The 14208-nt window shown below is 38.8% G+C and overlaps 1 protein-coding gene across 1 annotated transcript in view; it reads right to left on the minus strand.

Annotated features, from left to right (window-relative positions):
• Positions 1 to 1212: 1212 nt before the first annotated feature.
• The window catches only part of MCU (mitochondrial calcium uniporter), a 222609-nt gene continuing 209613 nt past the window's right edge, over positions 1213 to 14208 (minus strand). Inside the window, exons 7-8 of the mRNA XM_036829096.1 lie at positions 4556 to 4672; positions 1213 to 3184 (exon numbers count right to left, since the gene is read on the minus strand). Coding sequence (XP_036684991.1) covers positions 3107 to 3184; positions 4556 to 4672 — 195 coding nt within the window. The 3' untranslated portion in view covers positions 1213 to 3106. The remainder of the gene's footprint in view (positions 3185 to 4555; positions 4673 to 14208) is intronic.

The raw sequence follows: 14208 nt of genomic DNA on the forward strand, positions 1-14208 counted from the left end.
TGCTGTGATTTATGTCAGAGAGTGTTCTGCCTGTTTTCCTTTAAGAGCTTTATAGTATCCGGCCTTACGTTTAGGTCTTTAATCCATTTTGAGTTTATTTTTGTATATGGTGTTAAGAAGTGTTCTAATTTCATTCTTTTACATGTAGCTGTCCAGTCTTCCCAGCACCACTTATTGAAGAAACTCTTTTCTCCATTGTATATTCTTGCCTCCTTTGTCATAGACTAGTTGACCATAGGTGCATGGGTGTAGTTATTATTTGTTGAATGCAAACAATGGCTTAATATTTTCAATCTTATCTTCTTAAACCTTACATATCTTAGGGGTGTTTGTGTTCGGTTGCTGTGAGCTGCCAGGAGGCAGGACCGTAGCTGTGGAGGCTCTTAGTACATCTCACACTGCACTTAATGCAGACATTTAATACATGCTTTTTGATATGACTTCGATAGTCTAGGTGGCATGTGATATTTTCCCATTTGGTGATCATTATAAATTTGATACAAACTCTTAAAATAATGAGTATTTGATCTTAGTTCATCCTTGAACAAGTTTCTGGAGTCCAGGAGACCACATTGGGTAATCTGGTGATCTGATATAATGGAGATATTTCCTGTTAATCAGGAGATAAGGATATTAGTGTCAGTGCTGTCCTTGGCTCTATCACGGTTGCAGAGGTCACTGAACCTCTAGTGGCTCTGGAAAACTAGGAAAATACTGACCATCTTAAGTTCAGGAAGAATTCATGAAATGCCTTTTAAAAATATAGGCTCCAGGAACAAAACTTAATTTCAAAATGGTATTTAAAAAAAATTTTTAATTAATTAATTTTGGCGGTGTTGGGTCTTCGTTTCTGTGCGAGGGCTTTCTCCAGTTGCGGTGAGCGGGGGCCACTCTTCATCGTGGTGCATGGGCCTCTCACTGTCGTGGCCTCTCCCGTTGTGGAGCACAGGCTCCAGACGCACAGGCTCAGTAGTTGTGGCTCACGGGCTTAGCTGCTCCGCGGCATGTGAGATCTTCCCAGACCGGGGCACGAACCCGTGTCCCCTGAATTGGCAGGTGGATTCTTAACCACTGTGCCACCAGGGAAGCCCCCAAAATGGTATTTTTATAAAAATTAATTTTAGAGGTAAAAATCTTTCCACCTTGAATCAGAATAAGCTTGTTTTTGTTTCTGATCTTGGTTGTTTTGCTTTAAAGAATGAGATGCTATAGTTCAAAAATTGAATAAGTATTTATTGTTCCAGAAGGTACATTGCTTTTTATACATATTTCATAAATGATACAGGATTTTACACATGTTCAATATTTTGCTATTTGTTGAAAGGACTTTTCTCCATGCCCTCCCTCCCCTTGCCTCCCACACACCCTGAAAGGATTTGCTCATTGCACTGTGCTGTTTCTTCTTAAAAACCCTGTGTACAAACAGGATAAATGGTTTAAAAATAATTCATACAACTTAACAGAAATAAATGAGGGACGGGGGTTGAACGACTGGGGGTGGCGGGTGGGGAAGGAAGTGGGAGGAGAGATGAGAAGTGGAGACATGCATCCTTTCATTCCATCATGCCAGTGGAAGGGGTGGTGGCAGAAGCAGCAGCAGCAATCCTGGCTGGCCTTCAACCTCTGCAAGGCACCTGGAGTCTGGGTTTGTCATTTAAAGTGTTTCTCTTCATACACAATGATCCCAAAGGAGGAAGAAAAAGAGAAAGAAACCCCTTGCCACAATGAAGAGGGATGAATCATGTGAAAGAAAAAAGCCAATCAATCAGCTGTGTGGCAAGCCCCATCATCCTTTCCATCCTGCCCCCGCAGTAGTTAAAAACAGGATAGTAGACACAGATTCCTTTGACTCTTCAAGTGTGATGTCATCTGGAAATATGGTAGAAAATATTTTGATAGAGTATAAGATTAACTCCTTTTTCTCTCAATTTAAGATAAGAAAAAATAGGGTGAAGAGGGTAGGCTGAAAGAAGTCATAGAAATGTATTCCTGTACAAAGATAAATTGCACCCTTTGAGATCCACACACTTGATTTACAACTACTGAAGTGGTGGAGGTGGGAGGGCTCACAAACAGTGTGGGAGTGTGTGTCCTTCGAGATTAACAAGGCCTCCAGACAAGGTAGTGCCATCTGGGTGGCCTGGAATGCTGTCACACAAACAGATTAACAGCAGTGAAACTATTCTGGTTCTGAAATGGCTACAGAGCCATGATTTTTAGCCAATTTGTAAACCTTACATCTTCCTGATTTGGTAATACAGCTGAACACTCCGCCTCTGGCTTGAGCTGTGGAGGGAGAGGGGAGTATCAATGGGATAGTTAAATAAAGGAGGGAAATCTGTCCTCCTCTTAAAGATTAATTAGTAAAAAACAAAACAAAACAAAAAAACCTCATGCAGTGTTGCCAATTATTTCTAGACAGTGATCCAGAGAACTGGAATATTGAGACATTTAAGAAGGTATGAAGGGATAATCCAAAGTGTCAATTATCAAACAGTCATAAGTTGCTTCCAATTATCATATGGATAAAATTAGTGTACCAACAGGTGTGGGTGGTCAGAAATGGGACACAAACGGGAGAGATTCCTGGTAACTTTGCAGAGACTGGGTCCAATCTAAAATAAATGCTAATGACATGGGCTCAGACTCTGTTTGCCACCCACATATCTCGAGGGTTTGCTTTTCTGGTATATTTATTTACTGCTATGTCAAAAATAAGAAAAGTTAAATTAAAAAAAAATTTAGAGCTGAGTGGGGTGCTGGTGTGTTACTATTTTGCTGACCCTGAAAAGAAGATGCAAGAAACAACACCCCTAGCATCATTTTCTCTCAACTATAATAATAATGCATTATTTTCATCCAGAAACTGAGATTCTTGATTAAGACAGTATTCACTAAGCCCTTTGAGCTTATATTCCACAAAGCCTGATGGTCAGATTTTAACATTCCTTTCTTCCCTAAGATCCTTTTGTTTTTGTTTTTTAATTAAAGGTAAAAACCCTCTACCCCGACATGGCTCCCAGCTTCCACCTGCAATGCTTTAATTAAAAAGGCCATAGTTATAAACAGGTGTTCTTTCTGCTGGGATTCAGAGGCTCTCCGCAGATCAATCTTCCTCACCAATCTGTCGGAGGGGCAGATGTACTTGTAGTGGGTCTCTCAGTCTCTTAAGGTCCATTTCTGCCTAAAATAGAAACAAAAGGTGAGAAAACTGGCTAGTCAAGCTTTCAATGATATTACTGTCTCCTGAGAAGAGGAAATTGTCTTCCCTCCATCACTATGAGTCAGAGAAATCATCTCAATCACTCTCAAAGTAAGAGTGCCTCAGAGGCAAAGAATGTTAAAAGCACAGGACAACAAAGCGGACAGAAACAGAAGTCTGTCCTGGCAGTTTCAGCTATCAACAGAGCCTCCAGAAAAGACTGTGCAATCAACAGGGCAGGACTCAGGGGCTCAAGAATGTGGGAGCATCTGATGCACCTTGATGGCATTTCTCCAGAGAGAAGCCCTTTTACAAACTTTTTGCCTGGAGCCAGAATTCAAATTTATGCTCCTCAAGACTTTAGTTATTTGTCTAGTAGTTGTTTAAGTTTTTCACTAATCAGTAATTTTTAAAACAGGGATGTGCAGTCAACTGCAGCACTTTCAAAACTCACACGTGCTTGGGCCTCACCCCTGAGGAGTTGGATTAATAGGTTTAGGGCGGGGCTGAAGCACCTGTATTTTTAATAGCTCCAGAGATGATTCTGACGCATTCCCTTCAGTTGAGAACCACCACACAGAGCAACAGAAGGTAAGAATTCACTTAGGCCAAGGCAGGGAGATGAAATAAGCCTATTCAAAGCACAACCCCGTCACCAAAAAGGGACAGAGAAGGCGGAGAAGGTCCAGAGAAGAGTAATTAAACATTAAAGAGAATGGAAGGGCTTCCAGAGGTTTTTAAAAAATCTCTAAAGTCATGAAAGACTGCAGAGAAAAGGAATGAGGATTTCTTCACCAAAATCAAAGATATCAGAGTGAGGGGGAGGCACGATCAGAAATGTGAAAGAGGTAGCTGTTATGAAAAATAAGATATCAGTCTTTTAAAAAAGCATTTCTGGCTCAATAATCTCTGACCTGCACCTAGCAAACATTTCTAGTAGTCTCTCTCTGACCTGGATTTTATTTTGGCTCCATTGCTACCACACATCTTAGGTGAGAGATCTTTGGGTCAATTGCAGAAAGATTAAAAAAAGAGAGAAAAGTAAAAACAGACCTCTCTAAAGAAACAAAATGAAAAATATAAAAATAGGTTTAAAAATTTCAATATGCTAGTTATAAAAGGATAGATAGGACCCATTATCTTTTCACCTGCTTGTGTTATGAAACTTCCTGGAGTGGTGACCATGCTAAAATAGTCATTTTTATCAATTGAGGAATAATTTACATAGGAAGAAGAGGATTGGATCATTCTTTCAGAGTTTACCCATCTAAGTACTTGATTGTAGATGATGATGATGATGATAATGCCATACAAGATGGGGCTGGGAATTATTTTAATTTTTGTAAAACTTACCTGAGCAATTGCATCTTTGAGTTGATTGTATTTCTCTAGGTCAAAACGTGACTTTTTGGCTCCTTTATGGAAAAATAACAAGTATTGTCTGTCTCTGGCTTCTGGATAAACATATTCCTACAAAAATAAAGAAGAAATTAAATTATACTCCTTAGCACACTATCTTCACAAAATAAGCATTTACTATTGATTAGATTCAGTACACATGAGCACATATAAAGATATACTACTGACATGTGCTGTATTACATATTTATTTCTTAAACATTTTTTATTGCAAAACACACACAGAAGAGTACACACACAAAAAATGTACGTCATAAAGAATCATCATCATGTAATAAATGTTAATCATCACCAGAGAAAATAGAACACCACCAGTAACTCACAAGCCCCCTTCCTGCCCCTTTCCAATTACTAACCCCTCCTTCCCCACCAAAGTAATCACTACCTTGACTTTTATGGTAACTGTTTTCCTGCTCTCTTTACAGCTTTCTTAGTTAAGCATGCATTCCCCTGAGCTCTACAGCTGAGTTTTACCTGTTTTTTGAATTTTATAAAAATGGAGTCAGATAGTATGCATTGTGTATGGCTACTTTCACTCAATATCGTGTTTGTGATATTCATCTTTTGCATGTACCTGTAGTCTGTTCATTTCCATTGATATGTTATATTCTATTGTGTGGCTACATCACAATTTATTTATCTGTTGTACTACTGATAGATTTTTGGGTTGTTAGCTGTTGTAAATAATGCTGTCAAGATCATCTCTGGACTTATCTTCTGTTGGGTATAAACCTATGAATGGAAATTCTGGACCACAGGGTATGCTTGTGTTCAAATTTAAGGAGTGATATCAAAACGGTTGTACCAGTTATACTCCCATAAGCAGGACGAGTTGCCATCACTTCACCTCCTTGCCAATACTTGGTATTGTCAGTTAAAAAGCGAGTTAGGCAGAAATACTACCTCAGATTCTGTTCCCTTATAGGTTATTTCAAAATATTGAGTATAGTTCCCTGTGCTATACTATAGGTCCTTGTTGGTTATCTATTTTATATAGTTTGTATATGTTAATCCCAAACTCCTAATTTATATTATTTATTTTACTACCTCATATTTTAAAAACAACTTTACTTGAGATACCATAAAATTTACCCATTTAAAGTATAATAGTCAATGCTTTTTAGCATAGTCACAGAATTGTACAACCATTACTACAATAATTTTTAGAATATTTTCATCATCCCCCAAAGAAACCCCATACCCTTTAACATCACTTCCTATTTCCCTCCATACTTCCAGTTCTAAGTTAACTACTAGCCTATTTTCTGTCTCTATAGATTTGCCTCTTCTGGATATTTCATAAGTGGAATCATAAAAAAGCCTTTTGTGTCTGGCTTCTTTCAAGGCTCATCTATTTGTAGCATGTATCAGTACATTATTTCTTTTTATTGACAAATAATACTCCATTAAATGGATATGCTACATCAGGGGTCCCCAACCTCCCGGCTGCGGACGGGTAGCGGTCCGCGGCCTGTTAGGAACTGGACCGCACAGCAGGATGTGAGCAGTGGGCGAGCCAGCGAAGCTTCATCTGCCGCTCCCCATCACTCGCATTACCGCCTGAACCATCCCCCGCCATCCCCTCCCCCGGGGAAAAATCGTCTTCCACGAAACCGGTCCCTGGTGCCAAAAAGGTTGGGGACCACTGTGCTACATTTTATTTATCTATTTGTCAATTGATAGACATTTGGTTTTTTTCCACTTTTTGGCTATTATGAATAATCTTGCTATGAACACTTGTGTACAAATTTTTGTGTGGACACGTTTTTATTTCTCTTGAAGAGATATAGCATTTTCCTGATCACTCATGAAGCTGAGGCCTTTTCACATCCTCTTTTATATTATTGGCCATTTGCATATCCTCTTTTAGAAGTGCCTGTACAAACCTCTTGCCATTTTTTTCCTACTGGATTGTGTGTCTTTTTCTTACTGATTTGTAGGATTTGTTAATATATTATGGATATGGATCCTTTGTTGGATATACATACTGGAAACATCTCCTCCCAGCCCACTCTCCCTCTTCATGGTGCTCTTTAATAAATAGATGTCCTTAATGTTTTTTTTTTTTTTTTTTTTTTTTAACTTTTAGGTTTATTTATTTATTTATTTATGGCTGTGTTGGGTCTTCGTTTCTGTGCGAGGGCTTTCTCTAGTTGCGGCAAGTGGGGGCCACTCTTCATCGCGGTGCGCCGCCCTCTCACTGTCGTGGCCCCTCTTGTTGCGGAGCACAGACTCCAGACGCGCAGGCTCAGTAAATTGTGGCTCACGGGCCTAGTTGCTCCGTGGCATGTGGGATCTTCCCAGACCAGGGCTCGAACCCGTGTCCCCCGCATTGGCAGGCAGATTCTCAACCACTGCGCCACCAGGGAAGCCCCTTAATGTTAATATAGCCTAATTTATCATTCCTATTCTTTATGGTTAGCACTTTTCATTCTGCGTAAAAAGTCATTCCCTCTTCCACAGTAATTAACATATTCTTCTATATTATTATCTGCCAGGAGCTTCATCATGTTACCTTTTATATTTAGATCAACAATCTGTCTGGAATTAATTTTTGTTTATAGTGTAAGGATGGGGTCATTTCTTTTTTCTATATGGATATTCAATTGTCCTAGCACCATTTATCAAAAAACTCTTTCCCTGCAGTGCCAGTTTTTTAAAATCAAAAGTTCATTTATACTAGGTCTATTTCTACTTCTCTCTTTTATTCCACTGGACTATTTGTCCATCCCTGTGTCACTGTCTTACACTGCAGTACTGTAACTAAAGCTGCAGTCTTCATATCTGATAGAGTAAATCCTCTTACCTAGTTTTTCTTCAAGTGTTTATTGCTTTACTTAGTCCTCTGTATTTCCATATACATTTTAGAATCAGTTTATTAAAATCTCTTCCCCCAACTCCAAATCTGTTGGGATTCTGACTGGGACTGCACTGAATCTAATAGATCAATGTGGATAAAACCGACATTTTTGCACTATTTACTTTTCTAGTCCATGAACATGCTATATCATTACATTTATTAACTCTCCTATAATTTTATGTTTCTCTACATAGAGGTCTTGTACATCTTTTGCATGATTTATTTATTTATTTGGTTATTTATTTATTTTTAAAACATCTTTATTGGAGTGTAGTTGCTTTACAACAGTGTGTTAGTTTCTGCTTTATAACAAAGTGAATCAGCTATACATAAACATATATCCCCATATCTCCTCCCTCTTACGTCTCCCTCCCACCCTCCCTATTCCTCCCCTCTAGGTGGACACAAAGCACTGAGCTGATCTCCCTGTGCTATGCGGCTGCTTCCCACTAGCTATTTTACATTTGGTAGTGTACATATGTCTATGACACTCTCTCACTTCGTCCCAGCTTCCCCTTCCCTGTGTCCTCAAGTCCATTCTCTACGTCTGCGTCTTTATTCCTGTCCTGCCACTAAGTTCTTCAGAACCATTTTTTTTTTAGATTCCATATATATGTGTTATCATACAGCATTTTTCTCTTTCTGACTTACTTCACTCTGTATGGCAGTCTCTAGGTCCATCCACCTCACTACAAATAACTCAGTTTTGTTTCTTTTTATGGCTGAGTAATAGTCCATTGTATATATGTGCCACATCTTCTTTATCTATTCATCTGTTGATGGACACTTAGGTTACTTCCATGTCCTGGCTATTGTAAATAGAGCTGCAATGACCATTGTGGTACATGACTCTTTTTGAATTGTGGTTTTCTCAGGGTATATGCCCAGTAGTGCGATTGCTGGGTCATATGGTAGTTCTATTTTCAGTTCTTTAAGGAACCTCCATACTGTTCTCCATAGTGGCTGTATCAATTTACATTCCCACCAGCATTTATTGTTTGTAGATTTTTTGATGATGGCCATTCTGACTGGTGTGAGGTGACACCTCATTGTAGTTTTCATTTGCATTTCTCTAATGATTAGCGATGTTGAGCATCCTTTCATGTGTTTGTTGGCAATCTGTATATCTTCTCTGGAGAAGTGTCTATTTAGGTCTTCTGCCCATTTTTGGATTGGGTTGTTTGTTTTTTTGATACTGAGCTGCATGAGCTGCTTGTAAATTTTGGAGATTAATCCTTTGTCAGTTGCTTCATTTGCAAATATTTTCTCCCATTCTGAGGGTTGTCTTTTCATCTTGTTAATGGTTTCCTTTGCTGTGCAAAAGCTTTTAAGTTTCATTAGGTCCCATTTGTTTATTTTTGTTTTTATTTCCATTTCTCTAAGAGGGGGGTCAAAAAGGATCTAGCTGTGATGTATGTCATAGAGTGTTCTGCCTATCTTTTCCTCTAAGAGTTTTATAGTGTCTGGCCTTACATTTAGGTCTTTAATCCATTTTGAGTTTATTTTTGTGTATGGTGTTAGGGAGTGTTCTAATTTCATTCTTTTACATGTAGCTGTCCAGTTTTCCCAGCACCACTTATTGAAGAGGCTGTCTTCTCTCCATTGTATATTCTTCCCTCCTTTATCAAAGATAAGGTGACCATATGTGTGTGGGTTTATCTCTGGGCTCTCTATCCTGTTCCATTGATCTATATTTCTGTTTTTGTGCCAGTACCATACTGTCTTGATTACTGTAGCTTTGTAGTATAGTCTGAAGTGAGGGAGCCTGATTCCTCCAGCTCTGTTTTTCTTTCTCAAGATTGCTTTGGCTATTCGGGGTCTTTTGTGTTTCCATACAAATTGTGAAATTTTTTGTTCTAGTTCTGTGAAAAATGCCATTGGTAGTTGGATAGGGATTGCATTGGATGTGTAGATTGCTTTGGGTAGTATAGTCATTTTCACAATGTTGATTCTTCCAATTCAAGAACATGGTATATCTCTCCATCTGTTTGTATCATCTTTAATTTCTTTCATCAGTGTCTTATAGTTTTCTGCATATAGGTCTTTTGCCTCCTTAGGTAGGTTATTCCTAGGTATTTTATTCTTTTTGTTGCAATGGTAATGGGAGTGTTTCCTTAATTTCTCTTTCAGATTTTTCATCATTCGTGTATAGGAATGCAAGAGATTTCTGTGCATTAATTTTATATCCTGCTACTTTACCAAATTCATTGATTAGCTCTAGTAGTTTTCTGGTAGCATCTGTAGGATTCTCTATGTATACTATCATGTCATCTGCAAACAGTGACAGCTTTACTTTTTCTTTTCCAATTTGTATTCTTTTATTTCTTTTTCTTCTCTGACTGCTGTGGCTAAAACGTCCAAAACTATGTTGAATAATAGTGGTGAGAGTGGGCAACCTTGTCTTGTTCCTGATCTTAGTGGAAATGGTTTCAGTTTTTCACCATTGAGAACGATGTTGACTGTGGGTTTGTCACATATGGCCTTTATTATGTTGAGGTAAGTTCCCTCTATGCCTACGTTCTGGAGACTTTTTATCATAAATGGGTGTTGAATTTTGTCGAAAGCTTCTTCTGCATCTATTGAGATGATCATATGGTTTTTCTCCTTCAGTTTGTTAATATGGTTTATCACATTGATTGATTTGCATATATTGAAGAATCCTTGCATTCCTCGGATAAACCCACTGGGTCATGGTGTATGATCCTTTTAATGTGCTGTTGGATTCTGTTTGCTAGTATTTTCTTGAGGATTTTTGCATCTATGTTCATCAGTGATATTGGTCTGTAGTTTTCATTTTTTGTGTACGTTTGTCTGGTTTTGGTATGAGGTTGATGGTGGCCTTGTAGAGGGAGTTTGGGAGTGTTCCTCCCTCTGCTATATTTTGGAAGAGTTTGAGAAGGATAGGTGTTAGCTCTTTAAATGTTTGAGAGAATTCGCCTGTGAAGCCATCTGGTCCTGGGCTTTTGTTTGTTGGAAGATTTTTAATCACAATTTCAATTTCAGTGCTTGTGATTGGTCTGTTTATATTTTCTATTTTTCCTGGTTCAGTCTTGGAAGGTTGTGCATTTCTAAGAATTTGTCCATTTCTTCCAGGGTGTCCATTTTATTGGCATATAGTTGCTTGTAGTAATCTCTCATGATCCTTTGTATTTCTGCAGTGTCAGTTGTTACTTCTCCTTTTTCATTTCTAATTCTATTGATTTGAGTCTTCTCCCTTTTTTTCTTTTTTTTTAAAGTTCTGTTTTTTGTTTTTTTTTTTTTATAAATTTATTTATTTATTTATTCATTTTTGGCTGTGTTGGGTCTTCGTTTCTGTGCGAGGGCTTTCTCTAGTTGTGGCGAGCGGGGGCCACTCTTCATCGCGGTGCGCGGGCCTCTCGCTGTCGCGGCCTCTCTTGTTGCAGAGCACAGGCTCCAGACGCGCAGGCTCAGTAATTGTGGCTCACGGGCCTAGTTGCTCCGTGGCATGTGGGATCTTCCCAGACCAGGGCTCGAACCCGTGTCCCCTGCACTGGCAGGCAGATTCTCAACCACTGCACCACCAGGGAAGCCCCCCTTTTTTTCTTGATGAGTCTGGCTAATGGTTTATCAATTTTGTTTATTTTCTCAAAGAACCAGCTTTTAGTTTTATTGATCTTAGCTTTTGTTTCCTTCATTTCTTTTTCATTTATTTCTGATCTGATCTTTATGGCTTCTTTCCTTCTGCTAACTTTGGGGTCTTTTTGTTCTTCTTTCTCTAATTGCTTTAGGTGTAAGGTTAGGTTGTTTATTTGATATGTTTCTTGTTTCTTGAGGTAAGATTGTATTGCTATAAACTTCCCTCTTAGAACTGCTTTAGCTGCATCCCATAGGTTTTGGCTCATCATGTTTTCATTGTCATTTGTTTCTAGGTATTTTTTAATTTCCTCTTTGATTTCTTTAGTGATCTCTTAGTTATTTAGTAGTGTACTGTTTAGCCTCCATGTGTTTGTATTTTTCACAGATTTTTTCCTGTTATTGATATCTAGTCTCATAGCATTTTAGTTGGAAAAAATATTGATATGTTTTCAATTTCCTTAAATTGACAAAGGCTTGATTTGTGACCAAAGGTATGATCTATCCTGGAGAATGTTCCATGAGCACTTGAGAAGAAAGTATATTCTGTTGTTTTTGTAATTTATTTATTTATTTTTGGCTGTGTTGGCGGTTCATTCCTGTGCGAGGGCTTTCTCTACTTGTGGCAAGCGGGGGCCACTCTTCATCGCGGTGCGCGGGCCTCTCACTATCGCGGCCTCTCTTGTTGCGGAGCACAGGCTCCAGACGCGCAGGCTCAGTAGTTGTGGCTCACGGGCCTAGTTGCTCCGTGGCATGTGGGATCTTCCCAGACCAGGGCTCGAACCCGTGTCCCCTGCATTGGCAGGCAGATTCTCAACCACTGCGCCACCAGGGAAGCCCTATTCTGTTGTTTTTGGATGGAATGTCCTATAAATATCAAATAAGTCCATCTTGTTTAATGTATCATTTAAAGCTTGTGTTTATTTATTTTCATTTTGGATGATCTGTCCATTGGTGAAAGTGCGGTGTTAAAGTCCCCTACTATGATTGTGTTACTGTTGATTTCCCCTTTTATGGCTGTTAGCATTCGCCTTATGTATTGAGGTGCTCCTATGGTGGGTGCATAAATATTTACAATTGTTATATCTTCTTCTTGGATTGATCCCTTGATCATTATGTAGTGTCCTTCTTTGTCCCTGTAATAGTCTTTATTTTAGTCTATTTTGTCTGATATGAGAATTGCTACTTCAGCTTTCTTCTGATTTCCATTTGCATGGAATATCTTTTTCCATCCCCTCACTTTCAGTCTGTATGTGTCCCTAGGTCTGAAGTGGGTCTCTTTAGACAACATATATATGGGTATTGTTTTTGTATCCATTCAGCCAGCCTGTGTCTTTTGGTTGTAGCATTTAATCCATTTACATTTAAGGTAGTTATCGATATGTGTGTTCGTATTACCATTTTCTTAATAGTTTTGGGTTTGTTATTGTAGGTCTTTTCCTTCTCTTGTGTTTCCTGCCTAGAGAAGTTCCTTTAGCATTTGTTGTAAATCTGGTTTGGTGGTGCTGAATTCGCTTAGCTTTTGCTTGTGTGTAAAGGTTTTAATTTCTCTGTCAAATCTGAATGACATCCTTGCTGGGTAGAGTAATCTTGGTTGTAGGTTTTTCCCTTTCATCACTTTAAATATGTCCTGTCACTCCCTTCTGGCTTGCAGAGTTTCTGCTGAAAGATCAGCTGTTTACCTTATGGGGATTCCCTTGTATGTTATTTGTTGTTTTTCCCTTGCTGCTTTTAATATTTTTTCTTTGTATTTAATTTTTGATAGTTTGATTAATATGTGTTTTGGCATGTTTCTCCTTGGATTTATCCTGTATGGGACTCTCTGCGCTTCCTGGACTTGATTGCCTATTTCCTTTACCATATTAGGGAAGTTTTCAACTATAATCTCTTCAAATATTTTCTCAGTCCCTTTTTTTTTCTCTTCTTCTTCTGGGACCCCTATAGTTCGAATGTTGGTGTGTTTAATGTTGTCTCAGATGTCTCTGAGACTGTCCTCAATTTTTTTCATTCTTTTTTCTGTATTCTGCTCTGTGGTAGTTATTTCCACTATTTTATCTTCCAGATCACTTATCTGTTATTCTGCCTCAGTTATTCTGCTATTGATTCCTTCTAGAGAATTTTTAATTTCATTTATTGTGTTGTTCATCATTGTTTGCTCTTTAGTTCTTCTAGGTCCTTGTTAAACGTTTCTTGTATTTTCTCCATTCTATTTCCAAGATTTTGGATCATCTTTACTATCATTACTCTGAATTCTTTTTCAGGTAGACTGCCTATATCCTCTTCATTTGTTTGGTCTGGTGGGTTTTTACCTTGCTCCTTCATCTGCTGTGTATTTCTCTGTGTTCTCATTTTGCTTAACTTACGTGTTTGGGGGTCTCCTTTTTGCAGGCTGCAGGTTCATAGTTCCCGTTGTTTTTGGTGTCTGCCCCCAGTGGCTAAGACTGGTTCAGTGGGCTGTGTAGGCTTCCTGGTGGAGGGGACTGGTGCCTGTGTTCTGGTGGGTGAGGCTGGATCTTGTCTTTCTGGTGGGCAGGACCATGTCTGGTGATGTGTTTTGGGGTGTCTGTGAACTTATTATGATTTTAGGCAGCCTCTCTGCTAGTGGGTGGGGTTGTGTTCCTGTCTTGCTAGTTGTTTGGCATAGGGTGCCCAGCACTGTAGCTTGCTGGTCGTTGTGTGGAGCTGGGTCTTCGTGTTGAAATGGAGATCTCTGAGAGAGCTTTCGCCATTTGATATTATGTGGGGCCGGGACGTCTCTGGTGGACCAATGTCCTGAACTCGGCTCTCCCACCTCAGAGGCTCAGGCCTGACACCCGGCCGGAGCACTAAGACCCTGTCAGCCACACGGCTCAGAGGAAAAGGGAGAAAAAGAAAGAAAGAAAGAAAGAAAACTAAACTAAACTAAAATAAAAATTAAATTAAATTAAATTAAAATTAAATTAAGAAGTTATTAAAATAAAAAATATATTATTAAAAATAAAAAAGCAATTAAAAAAAAGAAAGAGAGAAAGAAGAGAGCAACCAAACCTAAAAACAAATCCACCAATGAAAACAAGCACTAAAAACTATACTAAAAAAGAAAACAAAAAAAAAACCCACAAAAAAATGGACAGACAGAACCCTAGGACAAATGG

This window comes from Balaenoptera musculus, chromosome 16 (genome assembly GCF_009873245.2).
Source record: "Balaenoptera musculus isolate JJ_BM4_2016_0621 chromosome 16, mBalMus1.pri.v3, whole genome shotgun sequence".
Taxonomy (NCBI): domain Eukaryota; kingdom Metazoa; phylum Chordata; class Mammalia; order Artiodactyla; family Balaenopteridae; genus Balaenoptera; species Balaenoptera musculus.